At 51.8% G+C, this 17270-nt stretch overlaps 1 protein-coding gene across 1 annotated transcript; it reads right to left on the bottom strand.

Moving 5' to 3' along the window:
- Positions 1–348: 348 nt before the first annotated feature.
- Positions 349–14299, bottom strand: RASGRP4 (RAS guanyl releasing protein 4). The gene is made up of 17 exons (XM_040252872.1): positions 14178–14299; positions 10923–11107; positions 10410–10515; positions 10225–10287; positions 9470–9601; positions 9230–9383; positions 7613–7786; positions 6285–6401; positions 5218–5493; positions 3411–3491; positions 3227–3331; positions 2874–2992; positions 2619–2763; positions 1472–1508; positions 1235–1369; positions 1000–1112; positions 349–554 (listed from the first exon to the last, which is right to left on the bottom strand). Exons 1-17 carry the CDS (start codon positions 14198–14200, stop codon positions 498–500), a joined length of 2022 nt encoding a protein of 673 aa, XP_040108806.1. The 5' UTR covers positions 14201–14299; the 3' UTR covers positions 349–497.
- Positions 14300–17270: the final 2971 nt, after the last annotated feature.

Below are 17270 nucleotides of genomic sequence, written 5' to 3'. Positions count from 1 at the left end.
CCTCCAGTTCCTGACCCATACTGACATCAGTGCAGTATATTCGTCAGTAGCTTCCATGTGAGAGGCAGACAAACTGGGTATGAGTCCTGACTCTTTAACACTCACGAGTTCTGCCCCCTTTGGTGAGCAGTTTGACCTCACTGAGCCTGTTTCCTCATCTGTAAAATGGGAATTTAAGGACTTGGCAAGATGATGACGTTTAGTCATTCAATCGTGTCCAACTCCTTGCGACCCCATGGACTATAACCTGCCAAGCTCTTCTGTCCATGGAATTCTCCAGGCAAGAATACTGGAGTGGGTTGCACGGATATCACATGCAAGAAAAGGGAATACAATTAACAGCCACTCTGATACAAAAGAAGAAAATAACTTTCTTTTGGAGTAAGAGATGACAGAAGCTTCAACAAAGGCAGTGTGGATGGGAAGGAGATGGAATAACGGGACTTGAGACTGACTCTGGAGGAGGAAGTGGGGAAGAGACGAGACCAAGGCAACATCTAGGAGTTCAGCTTGGAGGACTTGGTGGGTGGTGAGGCCTTCACCGGCAGAGGGACCTGGCAGGAGGATGACATGGGGTGGCGTGGGGAGTGTACGATGTTCAGGTTCACTGCGGGGAAAGCCTCCCCGACGTGTCAAAGCGAAGTTTCTTTAGCTCATTCTGAGAGGTCCCTCTTTTGATGAGTGGAATCTACTCCAATATTTATTAATGTCTGATCTGTTTGGCCTTAATCTTGACATCTTATAGTTTTCTTTCTGTTTTTCTTCCTAAACTCACTTTTTCTTTTGTACTAGGGGTTACCCCTTCCCCTCCCCACCAACATACTGAAATTGCTATCAACATTAAAAATTAACCCATATCTACACCCTCCCACCCAAGCCGTTGAGGACTTTTGCATCGTTTCACTTTTCCTGTGCTTCCCCAAGTCTGTCAGGGTTCCCCCAGGCAACTAGGCTGGTCTCCCCGTATCCAGCTGGGGGTAGGGGGAAGTTCCTCCTCACCGTCTCTGGTTCCCAGGAGGGGTGTGAGGACTCTGTCTGGGTCCAAGCATGGCGAATGTGGCACCCAGTCTCAGGTTCCAGGGATAGCGTGTAGGAGAGATTGTCCTCGGAGCCTGTGTGTAGGGGTGCAGGTGGGAGGGACGTAGGTATGAGGGGAAAGGCCTCATGACCTCGGAATGAATCCCTGTCCGTCCACCAGGACCCCTTCCCAGGACTGCCACACCCTGGGTCTTACCACAGCTGGCCTGGGGAACTGGAGAGGGTGGGACAGGGGCCTCTGGGGGACTCGCATCGCCCTTGGCCCCTGGCCTCCTCTTACACTCCACCTTCACTTGGTCTCTGCAGTGTCTGTGGCAACACAGCCCACAGTCTGGGGGAAATTCAGAGGTTAGTACCAGAGGCCCAGCCCACGTCCCCTATTCTTCCAGCTCGCAGGTCCTAGATCCCCTTTCTCTACCGACGCTCCACTCACCCCGACAGCGGTAGCCTTGCTTGGTGACACCCCAAAGCTGGGAAGAGAGAGCAGAACAGGTTACCTAGGCTAGGAGAGGGAAGGCTGTGATTGGGGTAGGGATAGAGGCTGTCTGCAGGAAACCATCCAGGTTTTGGAAGTGCCCAAGGCTAGAGGCCTCTGTGGGGTCTGGAAGACTAAAGGAATTTGGAAATTTGTCCCAAGTTTGGAGAGTCACCTATGATATGAGAATCGGACAAAATCTGGAGTTAATAAAACATACATTCTGTGGGCAGGGGTTGTGTCTGTTCTGTTTCTGCCTGTCCCCTTCCACCCCCGCCCAGAGCCTTTAACTGCGCCTAGCGCCCTGGAGGTGCTCAGTGTCTGTTCAGTGAATGAAAAAGGGAATCTGGAAAGCAATCCAAGGTCTGCGAATCGGTCTTGGTTTGGGAGTGAGAGATCTGTCCATTCCACAGACTGGAGGACAGATTTCCAAATCCAGCTGGTTTGGGAAATTGTACAGAGTTTGAATCATCCGGAGCCTAGAGACTTGGGAGCCTGATTCAGTTTGCAGATAATCTACCCATTCAGTCCAGTGCGTGGATGCTTAGTTGTATCTGACTCTTTTCGATCCCATTGACTAGCCCGCCAGGCTCCTCTGTCTGTGGGATTTCCCAGGCAAGAATACTGGAGTGGGTTGCCATTTCCTCCTCCAGGGGATCTTCCCGACCCCAGGACCAACCTTGTGTCTCTGGTGATTCCTACATTGGCAGGCGGATTCTTTACCACTGTGCCACCTGGAAAGCCCTTATTATCCAGGATTTGGCAACTATCCAGGATGGAGACTGTCTGGGATTTGGGCATTGTCTAGACTTCAGCATTATCCAGGGTGTAGGGAATAGCCATTATTTAGGGTTTCTGTGAAGTGTTTGTTGTTAAGTCGCTCAGTTGTTTCTGACTTTGTGACCCCATGAACTGAAGCATGCCAGGGTGCCCTGTGAAGTACAGGGACTATTTGAGGCTAGAGGATTTTCCTGAATATGGGGATTATCTGGAGCTTGGGGACTATGAGGGCCACAGAGGAGGGTTGGCTTTCCCAACCCAGGCTGTGAAGAGTTAGGGTGCTCCAGGAGGGGTCCCTCAAGGTGATGGTGGGCAGAATGCTCACGAAGCCACTGCAGCTGTCACAGAAGGTGGGCTTGCGGAAGGTGACCTCCTGGAAGGTGTGCAGGAAGGCCAGGCCCAGCTTGGAGCAAATGGCACTGGCCCGGAGCAGGTATCCTGTCAGCTCCTCACGGCTGAAGGAGCCGCTCCTGGGGGAGAGACTGCACTTTAGCAGGCCTGGCCCTGTTCTCCCAGACCCAGGAGCCCTGGCTACCCCATGTCCTCATCTTAAGGGAACCCAGGAGTCGGGAGCACCTACCCCTGGCGGGGGGGTGGGTGAAGCCCATGGCAGGCGAAGGGGAAGTTGCCTGAGAGTCGCTCAAAGTCCTCCTGAGAGATGGTGCCGCGGCCGTCAGGGTCATAGTTCTTGAACACAGACTTGGGAGGAGCATGGGAAGGGGAGAGTAAGGTCAGATCAGGGGCCCCACCATTATCTTATTTTTTAATCTTCTGTCCACACCCCATGGCATGTGCAGTATTAGTTCCTTGACCAAGGGTCGAACCCACGCCTCCTGCATTGGCAGTGTGGAGTCGTAACTCCTGGACCACCAGGGAAGTCCCCAGGGTCCCCACAGTCTAAGATCCCTCCCCCGGCTCAGGGCTCCTCCTCACCTCCACCAGCTGCTCCACATGCCGACCCAGAGTGACCGTGTCAGGCTTGGGCGTCACACCAGGGGCCCACTCCACCACCAGGGGTGCCTTGAACGGGGAGGGTGGCTGGGGCAGGGACAGAGGGGCACAGTTAATCAGGGCAGAGGCTTGGGCTGGAGGTCAGAGGTCAGGGCTGGGGTCTCACCAGACTCTTGGGACAGCGGGGCTCCCGGGCATAGGAAAGCTCATAGATCTCATCCTCCGTGTAGAAGAGATCCAGGGAAAGCTGGGGATGGGCAGGATGTTAAGGACCCTTCTTGTCTCCATCCTCCTCCCTGCAAGCTAGGACTGCCCAGACCCCCAATCTCCTCCTCTTTCCAAAACCCCTTTCTCCTGGGACCACCATGGTCCTCTCTCCCACTGAGCCCCCATTCGCTCTCCATACCGCTGGCCTCCTAGTCCAGAAACACCATCTTCTCATTGAGGTGTTTTTTTTGTTTGTTTTTGATCCCATTTAGAATTGCAAACCTCTATCGCTTTCCATTGTCTGTTTCTGCTGTAATTTTCTCTATAGCATCTATTTCCTAAAAGACCGTACGATTTACTTATTTACTTTTTTCACTGGCTATCTCCCCCACGAGGAAGTCAGCACCACGAGACAGCAATTTTTTTTTTTTCCCTGATGCGCACACTGCTGTGAGCCTAAGTGCCTAAAGTAATGCCTGGCTCACAGCCGGTGCTCAATAAATATTTGGGCTGATGGCCTAAGAGCCAGCAAAGCATGGCAGCTTAGGCACCAATCATCAGAGGGCAAGACCAGCTTCAGAGGCAGGCCCCACACGTAGAAGGGCCTTGGGCTCATTTAAGGCCCTCTGTCACCCTCTTGAAATTCTCAATAATTTCAAACAAGGAGACCCACATTTTCAATTTGCTGGTGGTCCTGACTTAGGAGCTGAAAGTCAATTTTTCAGCCTTTGACTACATGGTCCTCCAAATCCCAGTCTCTGTCAATTTATCGCTCTTTAGAAAGAAATTCTCTATCTTCCTATCTATCTATGTAAAATAAAATATAGCCAGAACTGCACACTTGCAGTCTTGGGATATAGTGTGATGGTTAACATATGTTAACACTCATGTTCTGAAGCTGGCCTGCTGTGGGACAGGGGGCGAATAACCTCACCTCTGTGGGCCTTAGTTTACCAGTCTGTAGAATGGGCAAATAAGGGTCCCTTCCTTGTAGGCGTGTGAGGATGGAATGAAGTGCTCTCTGGAGACTGTTTAACATGGTGTCTGGCACACAGAAAATGATTAATAACTTATCTTTTTGCTTAGATTCCTGAATATGTTATAGCTTGGAATTTTGATCTGTTGGTGTGAGAAGCTCAGAACCTTGAAGTTCTGAGCCGAAAGCAATTCTGGAACTAAGATCAATGGATATTTGAGTTCCTTGGTGAATTGGGGAAAAAATGCATTTAAAAAAATTTATTTGTTTGGCTGTGCCAGGTCTCAGTTGTGGCATGTGGGATCTTTAGTCGCGGCGTGCAGACTCTTAGTTGCATATGGGATCTAGCTCCCTGACCAGGGATTGAACCTGGGCCGTCCTGCATTGGAAACTTGGGAGTCTTAGCCACTGGACCATCAGGGAGGTCCCCCAAAATGCATTACTTATATACAGCTCACTGTGTTCCAGATACTATTTTAAGTACTTTGTGTGAACTGTATGAGTGATATTTACATGAATTATATTAGATTCTTTTCAACCACTCTCTGAAGTACATCCTATTAGTATTCCCATTTTGCAGTTAAGGAAACAGGCTGAGGAGTTAAGTGACTTGCCTGAGATCACACAGGAAAAAACAAAAACAAAACTTACAAGCTCTGGCTTCAAAACCCATGCATTCCAGTGCTATTCTACTATTCTGTCCTGACCCTCATCCACCAGAACCCTAAATCTCAGGGCCCTACAGGCGCAGTCTCTGGGAGCTCAACCGGGGCAGCTCAGGGCAGCTCACCGTGAGCAGATGCAGAAGGTCCTCGCTGGCACTGCATGGGGGGTACTGTTGCTGCAGCGCTGCCAGCTCCTGCAGCCGCAGGTAGAGGCTGTTGAGTTTGGGCAGGTGCAGGCGGCCATCAGGCAACCTGTCAGGCTGCGCCTCGTTCAGGGCCACCAGATCCTTGAGGTGCACACCCAGGACAGGCAGCCGGAAGTCCGTGCAGCCAGCCCAGGTACGGCGGTAACGGGCGTAGTTGTTGTGGGCTGCCAGGAGCTCTGTCAGCTCCAGCAGGGCCTGTGTGGGAGGGGCATGGAATGGGGGAGGCTGGCTCTGTTCCCCCAGCTCCCTGAAGGGAAGTACCCAGCAGTCTGTGGTGTGGCTTCGGACCCCCAGGGGCCCAGTGGCATTTTGGACCTCTCCCCAAGCCCCTCCATGTCCCACACTGGCTTCAGCACTATCCAGACTGCTCTTTTTCTTGGGTCCCCATCTCAGAAAGGCCCCACTATCTCCCATTCCCCAGCCCAGAGTGATTTTTCAAAAACCCAACTCTGATCATGGGTGCTGTCATCTTTCCTAACTCCCCACTGCCCTCTAGATAAAGACTAGACACCTTAGCTGAGCTTGCAGAAGACTCAACAGAATCCTCCCTGCCCCCCACCCTGGGGCATCTCTAGCCTAATATCCTGTCATGTCCTGACCTTCGCCACACACCAGACTCATGCATGACGCACTCTCCTTAGGACACTTTCAGGACACCCCAACCCATGCTCCTCCTATGGGTAGCCCAAATGTTGGTATCCTTGAGGACATGATTTCACTCCCCACCTAGACTGCAAGTTCTCTGCTAGCATCTCTCATTTGTCTCCCGCCAGTGCTGCTCAGGACCAGACACTCAGTAGAGAGAGGTCAGCACCATGGGTGAAGAGGGAGGAAGAGTGACAGAGGAGGACAAAGCCTGGGGGTCTCTCCGCTTTGGAGGAGCAAGGTCTCCAGGGCCCCTGGGAAAGGGTGGAGAGGGTTGGGAAAAGTGTGAGGGTTCAGGATAATTGATCACTGGAACTTTGGGGAGGGCAGTGGGAGTTCACCTTGGTGCTGTCAGGGCTCAGGTGGGCATGGGAGTCCTTGAGTCTGGAGATAGCACTATGACAGAGGCCGCCGGTGACTGCCATCAGCGTGTTGAAATTTTGCAACTGGAGGAGCCTCTAGGGAGGGAAGGTGATGCAGAAGTGGTGGGTACCACATGGAGGACAGGTAAATTGGGGGTTCAAGTGACAGCATCCCCCCAGCTGAGATGAAGTCTTAAGCATGTGTGTGTGTGGGGTGCTGTGTAGGCATCAGATAGGTGAGATGTGTCAGGCAGGAGTGGGCTGCAAGCGGGTATGTGGGCATTACCAGGGGGTCATGCAGACGATAGACTAACGTGAGGTCAGATGAAAGTAGGGGGAGTCAGGTGAGTATGGGGAGTTGGACCAGCTTGGGGACTCAACAGGTCTGTGTCAGGCGTGGAGGATTCAGAGAGAGGTTAGGGTGTCAGGCAACTAGGTGGTCTCTGCCCTGGGAGTCAGACAGGTGTGAAGGGGCAAGAAGGCCTGTGCTCTTGGCAGGAGTTAGGGGCCGGGCAGAGGTGAATGGAGCTAGAGTCATACGGAGGGGTCAGGTAGATATGAGAGACAGGTGCTGGGTCAGCCAGTCACCAGGAACAATAGCCTCACCCTCCCCTTTTTTAAGTTTAAGAGCGGAGGTCGCTGGGGGGAGAAGGTGGGGCCAAGGAAGAATAAGATGCTCAGACCGAAGAGACCCCAGGTAGAGGCCAGAACCTCTAAGTCTAGCAGGCCAAAGAGGGGAAGCAAGGCGTGCAAAGACGCCAGAGGAAGGGCGTGGTCTGCGAGGAAGTACACAAGGGGGCGTGGCCACGCTGGGGGAAGGAGGGCTTCCCTTTTCTCCAGAAGGGAGGGAACTTAGGAGGAGGGGGGAGGGGAGGAAGGGGGTTGGGGGAGGAGGGAACAGCGGGGCCTAGGGACACCCCAAATGATGGGGCCGGATGCTGTCACTGTCCTGAAGGGGCAGCTGGGTCCTAGGGACGGGGCAGGGGATGACAAAGGTGGAGGCAAGAAAGAGCCTCCTCTTCCGTTACCCTGGCGACAGAATATTTGGGCATAGGGCTTGGGTGACGGGGTCAGGACGAACGTCGTCACCTGCCACCTCTGGGAACAAAGAGTGGGGCCATGGCGGGTTTGCGCGGTGAAATCAAGGCCGGGGAAGAAGTGCCATCACAGTCCTGAGTTAGAAGGATGGCACTGAGGCCTCTGGGGCATGGCCAGGGTGGGACGAAATGCGGCAGGGCGGGGCCAGGAGATGGTGACGTCACAGGCCGAGAGCCCCGCGGGACAGGTGTTCAGAAGGCGGGCCTCACCTGTGCCACGTGGATGAACTTGTCCAGCACCTGCGCTCGCTGTGCAGGCCCGGGACGGCTCAGCACCATGACCTGCACCCAGCGGGATACGCTGTTGCTGAGACCTACAGATCCCTCTAGGGTCGGGCAGCCCCGCACAGAGCCCTGCAAAACGTAGTCCCGCAGGTCCTGGGGCTAGGGGAGAGGTGGGCGTCAGGGTGGGCCCTGGAAAGCTCAGGCCCTAACCCTCACTCTCCCACCCCCCCAGCAGTCACGACCTCCGATGTCCTAGCCAGGCCATCACATGTCCCTGACGTCACCATGGCCCTCTTTCATCTGAGAAGAAACGTTTAAAGAAAGCTGGGCACTGTTCTGAGCCCTCTGTCACAGCCTTACAGCAAGTTGATGAATACTATATGATTCCCATTTTACAGATGAGGTCATTGAAGCACAGAGAGGCTAAGTAATTTGCCCAGGGTCACACAGGCTCAAGTCACAGTGGGAACTCAGTCTATTGCCCTTAACAGTATACCTGACTTGTGTACAGAAGAGGATACAGAACTAACTGCTATTTGTTCTGCACAAGGGGTCAACATTACATACCCACGTCCACTGCAGCGTACAGTCAGGAAATTTTCACATTAAGGAACCAGACCCCCACCTATATTTATGTCAAGATGGCAATAACTAAATACATATACAGTTTGAATGTGAAGTCGCTCAGTCGTGTCCAACTCATAGTTTGAAGCATTTTAAATAATCATTTGAGTAGGCAAAATATGTCAAACTATGCCAATTTCATATGGTTCAACTGGATGGCATTCACACTGGATCAGACACTGATCCTATGAAAATGAGTGTTAGTCGCTCAGTTGTGTCTGACTCTTTACGACTCCATGGACTGTAGCCCGCCAGGCTCCTCTGCCCATGGGATTCTCCAGGCAAGAATACTGGAGTGGGTTGTGGTTCCCTTCACCAGGGGAAATTCCTTACCCAGGGATTGAACCCAGGTCTCCTGCATTGCAGGTGGGTTCTTTACCATTTGAGCCACCAGGTACCTATGAGGCAGGAACTAAGCCCCCATTTTACAGCAAACAGGCCAAAGCACAGTGTATTTAAATGCTTCTCAAATGAATGAACAATTAATTAAAATATTTTGAGCACTTACTATGTGCCAGGCACTGTGACAAGCCTTTTAGAAATATTTATTTGGCTGCACTGGTTCTTAGTTGCGGCATGTGAGATCTAGTTTCCTGACCAAGGATCAAACCTGAGCCCCCTGAATTGAAAGCAGAGTCTTGGCCACTGGACCACCAGAGAAGTCCCCTGTGATGAGCATTTTTAAATGGACATATTAGTTTAATTTCCCCAATGAGCCAATGAACTATTATGACTTTCTTTTTACACGTGAGAAAACTCAGTCCCAGAGAGGTTGAGAAACTAATTCAAAGTCACACAGGTTGGAAGGGGCTGATGGGATTTGAACCCTGGGGGCTCTGTACTCAGCCAGCTTAACTTATTTTCCTGTACCCTCTAGCACCCAAGTTTGACAGTTTGGGTCCTCTCAGTCCTGCCTGGCCCTAGCCAGGCCCTGCTCCACCCTAAGCCATCCCCAGCTGGGAGGAGAGGGGTCCTTACTGTGATAGCCTGGAAGGACCGGAACTCCAGGTAAGTGAGGTGCTCGGCCAGCTCCCCAGTCTCCAGGTGGTCAAAAATCAAGGACACTTTGCACTTCTTGCCCAGGCCTGGGCTGCTCATGGGATGTGGGGGGCCTGGGCCACCCGGGCTAAGCCTGGGGGCAAAGAGAGGCAGTGTATTAGAGGGACTCAGGGTGGGAGGTGTCGGGGTGTGGGTGGGGAGGGGAAGGGGCTGACTCACCGACTGGAGAAGTCTCCTAGGCTCTTCTGGACTGAGTTACCCTCCTGCTCCACAGTGGCCCAGAAGCGGCCTATAACCTCTTCTAACTGGGGCTCCTGGTGCATCGTCTCAGGGTGTTGGGTCAGCCAGTACCTGGGGGTGGTTTAGAGGTGGTAGGATGGGGCTTCGGGGAGGGACGCAGGTCTCTGAAAGGGGTCTCGGGCTGAGGGATCTCTAGGTGCTGGGCTTGGGTGTGGTGACTCTAAATATGTACAGGGGGGTCTCTGGAAGGCCAGGGTTCAGAGAGGCACCAGGCTGGGAGGAGCTCTGGGAGTAGGGCTGGGGGCCTCTTAGTACAGGCTGACGGATCTATGGAGGATAGACTGGGCAATCTTGGGAAGTGGTTTGGAAGCACAATAGTCAGGGTGGGTCTCAGGGACTAGGTTGGGGGCCTATGGGGTGAGATTTTGGGGTAACAGGGTGAGTGGAGTCTTAGAAGCTAGGTGAGTATATGGGAGGTTTCAGCAATTTCAGGAATCTGAGCTGGAGGTCTTGGGGTACTAGCTGGGAAAGGGTCCATAGTATCTGGTCGGGGTCTCTAAGAGGTGAGGGTTCTAAGGAGAACTGGGAGGTTTTAGGAAAGAAGCCAGGGGTTCTCAGAAGTGGGATGTAAGGGAGAAGGACTGCATAGTCTCTGGGAAGTGTTGTTTTTGGACGGTGGCAGCAGGGTGAAGATCCTGGGTCATCATGGGCGTGGAATCTTGGCCCAGGCCTACCTGACCAGGTGACAGATCTGCAGCCGTCTCAGCTCCTGCGTGCTCCCTGTGGCCTCCTGGTACTTGAGTTCCGGTCAAGGCTTGGTCATCCAGCATCTCAGACCTGACTGCTCACCCCAGCCCCACAGGCTCTCACATCTCTGTCCTCCGCCCTCCACCCACTGCTTATGGCCCAAGGAGGATATAAGGTCAGCAGACGGGCAGCAAAGTGGGCAGAAGGCAGCACCCAACTGTGCATGGCAAGTACCATGTTGAGAACGTGGTCCCCACGGCGCAGGCTGCCAGCTGAGTCTGCAGGCAGGAGAAGGAGACTCTGGGTCAGAATGGCCCCTGCTGGACAGCTTGGTTCAAACCCCAGTTCTACTAGTGACTCGTGTGTGAGCTCGGGCACACAGCCTGGCCTCCTTGTGCTCCAGTTTCCTCGTCTGGACTGTGCATGGACCAACATCGTGCCTGGCAAGTCATGCTGAAGATGGAAATAAGAGTCAGACCCCCACCTCCCGCCAACCTGCCGCCCCGTCCATGCAGGTCAGGAAAATGAAACACAGGTATCTCTTGTGTTCCTACTACAGTGATTGAGATTCATTCCACATACTCCTGCTCTGTTTTTGTACCCCTCAGATTGAGCCCGGAGAGAGGTGGGTGCCTGGCCCAAGCTCAGACTTGGGGGAGGCTGGCCAGGGAGGGGGAAGACTCACCAAAGGACTGAATGCATTTCTCCAGCAGCTCATCTTCGCTGCAGCCGCCCTCATTCAGCATGCCCAGAGCCATGGAAGCCATGACCCTGCTGATTTCCCGGGGGCTGGGGCATGTCTTGTGGCGGCGGGCCGGTCGGGGCCGGCCCCGCCCCACTGTCTTGCCTGGGCATTCCTGGTGGGACTTCCTGTGGGAACATCCCCTGGGGATTCATTTGAGCCCCTTCCTTTAGGCAGACCCCCAGCGTTCTTCTTGACCCCAATGCCCCAAGGCATCCTGGGAGAAGCTTCCTAAAGGCAAGGGGCTAGCATTAGTCCTGACCTACATTGGATCCATAGGAGAAAACCCCAGTAGTCCAGATAATGGGAGCCATCTCCTACAGGTAAACTCCAAGGGAACCAGGGGGAAAACCCCGAAGGCTACCCTGATTGCCCTCTGAGGGAATCATGGGAGAAGACCCTCCAAAGACTAGTAAGGACCCACCAGGAATCATAAGAACTCTCACCACCAACCACTGCCCCTGAATTCCCCTTGACTGTGTGGTCCCAAGACCTCATTGAAGAGACTTCTGTTGGCAGATGGGTTACTCCAGACCTCCCAGGGAATCATGGAGAGAAGATCCCCAGAACTATTCTCGTCCTCCCTAGGGGGAATCATGGAAGGTTCGGCCTTCAGGGCCACTCCTCAGAATTCCTCTTTGCAGGGCTTCCCTGTTGGCTCAATGGATAAGAATCCAGCTGCCAATGCAGGGGACTCCAGTTTGATCACTAGAGCGGGAAGATTCCACATGCCATGGAGAAACTAAGCCTGTGTACTACAACTACTGAGCCCATGCACAACTACTGACGCCTGTGCACACAGCCGTGCTCTGCAAAGAGAAGCCACTACAGTGAGAAGCCCGAGCACCCCAATCAAGAGTAGCCCCCTGATCTACAGTGAGCACCCCAATCAAGAGTAGCCCCCTGACCGCCGCAACTAGAGAAAGCTGATGCAAAAAAGCAATGAAGACCCAGTGCAGCTGAAAATAAATAAGTTAATTAAAATTATTGAATTTAAAAAATTGGGGAAAAAAAAAACAGAAAAAAGAATTCCCCTTTGCCTTCCAACAGCCACCCCTCCTCCCCTGAGCCCTCAGGAGGGAAGCAGACCCCCGAGATTTCATTCCTCTCTTCTCTCCCTCTCCTTGATTCCCACTAAGGTGACAGACCCCTCCCCCAAGCCAGCCTTTCATCAGGACTGGAGTCTCAGCTATGAGCCTGGGTCTCTAGATTTGGAGCCTGGAGAGAAGATATGGGTGCAACGTGGCCTCATCAGGGCTCTTCAGAGCTGGGCGCCGTCCCTTGGGCTAAGGCAGCTTCAAGAAGTTTAAAAATAGTCCTCACTCTGCCCTTCGCCTTTCTGAGACTCCTGTTCTAGTTGGGGAACGACGGTAATGGGGAGACAGGGCTGGTGAAGGAAGGAGGGAGCAGAATCCAGGCAGAAAACCTTGGCTTCCACAGGAGTCAGATAAAACTGGGTTGGAAGGACTTCTCTGGTGGTCCAGCAGTTGTCTCTGTGCTTCCACTGCCGGGGGCACAAGTTCAATCCCTGGTTAGGAAACTAACCTCCCTCATGCCTAGAGGCCAAAAAAAAAACCCAAAACAAAACCCAAAAAACCGGGTTGGAGAAATTTGTGCTGGCTGTGTAACTTTATGTTAATGACATCATTTCTCTGGACCTCAGTTTCTTCATGTGAAAAATGAGAGTCATCTTGGGACCTTCCCCAGGAATTTATTATGAATATTCAATGCCCTGCTCTTCAAAAGTGCTAAATAAGGGATTAAGTTTGCTGAGGCTGTTAAGTGGCCAGGGGTGGGAAAGTTAGATTTGAGATGCAGAGAGAGAATGTGATGGAGCAAACTGAAAGCCAGGCTAGGGGGATGGGGGTGAACAGAAATTGGGAGACTCTCATAACAAGGGCACTGCTATGTCCCTGGAGCATCCTGCTAAGTCGCTTCACTCGTGTCCGACTCTGTGTGACCACAAAGACGGCAGCCCACCAGGCTCCTCTGCCCATGGGATTTTCCAGGCAAGAACACTGGAGTGGGGTGCCATTGCCTTCTCCGAGCATCCTGAGGGCTCAGTAAATCAGTGCTGAATGTTGTCGAGTAACAGCTGGCATTATTGAGCACCCACTGCGTACCGGGCAGAGGGGTAAACACCTATCTATAGATCAGGGATTTTCAAAGGAGGTCCAATCCCAACAGCATTACCTGGGAACTTGACATAAATAGAAATTCTCAGGCCCCACCTCAGATCCACAACATCAGAAACCTTGGCGGTGAGCCCAGAAGCCTGTGTTTTAGAAGGCCTCCAGGTGGCTCTGATGTGTGCCCATGCTTGAGAACCACAGGTCTAGGCTGTACCACTGAGGGCTTATGAGCCCATCTGAGGAGGGACTATGATTGCTCTAGTGATTGAAGAAGAAACTGAGGCACAGAGTGGGCAAGTGACTGACTAGGGTCACACAGCCAAAGAATAAGGCTGCCAGGTCTCCACCAGTAAACTCCTGGATATTATAGGGGAGGGGACCTTTTGCCATCAGAGACAAACCGGGGGAGGAAGGAGAAGCTGCCTAAGCTAGGGACGCAGCCACCATTGCTCCTGTAAGGACAGGAGGGCAAGCTTCTCCAGGTTATAGGAAGCCTACTCTAGAACCTGCGGGCACAACCAGCTGCTAGGCCCTTACCTTCCGACTGTCTGGCCCCCACCTCCCCCGCAGTAGCATCGGGGGACAGCCAGGAGTCGCTTAAGAGGCAGGGAAGCCGCCTTGCCCCTTGGCACACTCCCCTCCCCTAGGGTAGGGCCCTACAGGAGTCTGGAGTTTCCAGTCCAGCGGGCAGCCATGAAAACCCCCGGGGGCACAGAGACACCCAGCCTAGGGAGCCAGGATGATTGAGGGGTGTGAAGGGTGCGGGGTGCCGAATGGGATCAGAGCAGCTCGAATTCCAGCAGAGCAACTCGAATTCCAGCAGAGCAACTCGAATTCCAGCAGAGCAAGGATAAGACACAGCCGCCCGAGCCAACAGCCCCAGCCTGAGCTTTCTCTGGACACCCCGAAGCATCTTTCCACCTGGCGCCCCCTGCTTCCGCGGCGGCTGCGAGAGTAGCTCGACACCGTGCCCCCCTCTTCAGAACCTTCCTGACCTTTTCCTGCAGCCCGAGAGAGACCCAGGGGCTTACGGAGCTCCCGGTCTCCTTGGGGAGGGTCCTCTCACCTCTTGCTGTCTTTCCTGTTCATGCTTCCTGGGGGGGAAGGGGGGTCTTATAAGAGTGAGGCTCAGCTCCTCCCCCCTCACCACTGCTCCAGCTTCTTAGCCCCTTGGGAGCTGGGGCCTCCTCCGCGCTTGGGAAGGAAAGAGGAACTGCCCCTCCCCACCCAGCCCCAGGCCAGGGGGAAGGAAGAGGCTGGGGAGAGACCAAAGGTCCCCCCTCCCCCTACTTGGGGATCCCTTCAGGCTGAGGTTTCCGGTGCTGCCGGCCCCCACCCCCAATCACCCGGCGGGCTCTCTCTATCTCCCCCATCTTTCGATCTCCAGACCCGTGATTCTCTGTTCTGTCACTGTCATGCTTCAATAAAAGCCCTTTTTAAAGAAAATAAGCCTAATATGACACATTTATGTACACACACTCAAAAGAAAAGTCTGTATTTCTGTAAGGACATACTTAACGTCTAACAATGCACAGAAGTTTGATTGGAAAGTCACAATACATGGTGTTTTGTATATTTCTTCTTCTGTTTCTTTTATTTCTAGCTTAGTTTTAATGCCATTTATGCCCCCAGAAAACATTTTCACTCTATTGCTTTTATTGTAAGAAAACCTCATGTAGCACCTGCTGTATGCCTCACACTGTTGTAAGGGCTTATATTAACTCATTTAATTGTCACACAATCTTAAAGGCTGTTATTATCAAAACATTGCAGATGGAAGCTAACCCCCTGGGAGCCCCCACCCTATCCCATTGTCCCTCTTAGGCAGGGCTGACACATGGTTGGCTTTCATCTGACCTGTTCGCTGTGAGTTTGTTTAAATACACAGAAACATGCTCATAGAAACAGACTTTTCTTTTGAGTATGTGTGCTTTTTTTCGTTTACCTAAATGTGTCATGCTTGACATATTTTTAAATGGAAGTACAAAAAAGAGTCAAATCATAAGTGTTTAGGTTGCTGAATGGTAACAAACTGAATACATCCGTGTGACACAAATCAAGGGAGAGAATCTTTCTGTTTCCCATAAGCCCCCTTGTGTTACCAGCAGCCTAATTTCTAGCAAAGTGGTTTTGCCTGGTTTTGAGCTATATATAAACTGAATCAACTATTGTGTCAGGCTTCCTTCATTTAACCCGGTGTCTTTGTGATTCTTCTGTATTATATTTAGTTGTAGCTCATTATTTTGGTTGCTGTATAGTCTTCCATCGTGTGATTAGTTCATGATCTATTGACTGGTTTTTCTGTCATGGACATTTGAGTTGTTTCCAGTTTGGGGTTGCTGTGAATAATGTTGCTGTGATCATTCTATCCCCTCTCTTTTGGTGAACGAAGCAGTGCGTAGTTCTGTAGTGTAGATATCCAGGAGTGGAGTAGTAGTTGCAGTATGATTCTGCCAAACCTAGTAAATGAGTCCATTCAACCAGAGCTCTCATATAAGTCTATTTTTAAAAATATTTATTTATTTGGCTGCACCAGGTCCTAGGTTGAGGCATATGGAATCTAGTCCCCTGACCAGGGATTGAACCCAGGACCCTGCATAGGGCGTGCAGAGTTCTAGCTATTGGACCACTAAGGAAGTTCCTAGAAGTCTATTTTTGTTCTTTTTTCCACTGAGAGAAGTCACCATGGATTTTTTTTTTTTTCAGACTGGAACATTTAGACAAGTACAGAGTGCATTCTCTTTAACTTTTCCATTCCATGCCGTGTGATACGATTTCAGACCCTCTCCACATTTTTCCTCCTCCTGCATTTTCTCTTCTCTTTCCTCCAGTCTCAAGGATGCTCTCTGTGATGTGCTGTTTGTGACTCTCAGCCAATCTCTTCGGCACCTGCTTTACACAAGGTGATGTAACGGCCCTGACTGAACTGAGCTTGTAGTGAGAAAGTGTCTCCAGGCCTCCTGGACTCAAAGAAGGATCAAGGAGTGAGATCTGAAAGCTCTGGGCACTGGTATATACTTGTGCCATTCCCATGGCCCTCAGGGATGGTTAATACCAGCAACAACACCAGCAACCACAAAGGAAAAGACTTCTCAAGCAAACCACAAAAAACTTATGAGGCAGGAAAAGGGTGCATTTGATACCATCCAAATAAAGATTTCTTTTAATTGAGGACACTGTGGAACAAATATCGAATGACAGAGAGGAAAAACTATATTTAAAATGTCTAAAATCAATAAGAGGAGCTTCCCTGGTGGTCCGGTAGTTAAGAATCCACCTCCTAATGCAGGGGATGCCGGTTTGATCCCTGGTTAGGGAACTAAGATCCCACATTCTGCGGAGAAACTAAACCTGCAACTGCTGAGCCTGTGTGCTCTAGGGCCCATGCGCCACAGCTAGAAAAAGCCCACATGCTGCAATGAAGACCCAGCAAAGCCAAAAATAAAAAGGTAAAATCAATGAGCAGAATATCCAGAATGTATATAGAAAAGGAAGAGCTGCAAGTCAGCAAGAGAAAAAGATAGTCACTCTGGTAGAAGACTGGGCAAAGAGGATGAGCAGGTGAGGAGGAGACCCAAAACTCTGACAGGCACCTGAGCAGATGCTAGAAATTATTGGTAAGGGATCAGGGAAGGGCAAATTAAAAGAACAGTGAATCATCCTATTGGTCTGGCAAAAATTAGGCCTTGGAAAAATGCCAAATAGACGTTGGGACTGTGGGGACCTCGGGACCCTCCTTGTACTGATAGCAGCCAGCCATTCCTGAGGGCCACTTGGCACTGAAAGTGAAAGTGTTAGTCATTCAGCCGTGTCCAATTCTTTTCAACCCCATGGACTGCAGCCTGCCAGGCTTCTCTGTCCATGGGATTCTCCAGGCAAGAATAATGGAGTGGATTGCCATTCCCTTCTCCAGGGGATTTTCCCAACCCAGGGATTGAGCCCGGATCTCCCAAATTGCAGGCAGCTTCTTTACTACCTGAGCCACCAGGGAAGCCCCAACTTGGCAATACGGTCAAATCAAACGTGTGCATAGAGCTGTGACCCCCTCACTTAGCTCCTGGATGTGCATCCCTTGGTTCCACTCAGGGACATATACTAGGACGTTCACCACAACATTATCTGGGGAGAGCTGGGGGCAACCTGGGTGTTACCTTCCCAA

Source organism: Oryx dammah, unplaced genomic scaffold, assembly GCF_014754425.2.
Source record: "Oryx dammah isolate SB20612 unplaced genomic scaffold, SCBI_Odam_1.1 HiC_scaffold_13, whole genome shotgun sequence".
Taxonomy (NCBI): Eukaryota; Metazoa; Chordata; class Mammalia; order Artiodactyla; family Bovidae; genus Oryx; species Oryx dammah.
This window is presented reverse-complemented; position numbering and strand designations above follow the sequence as displayed.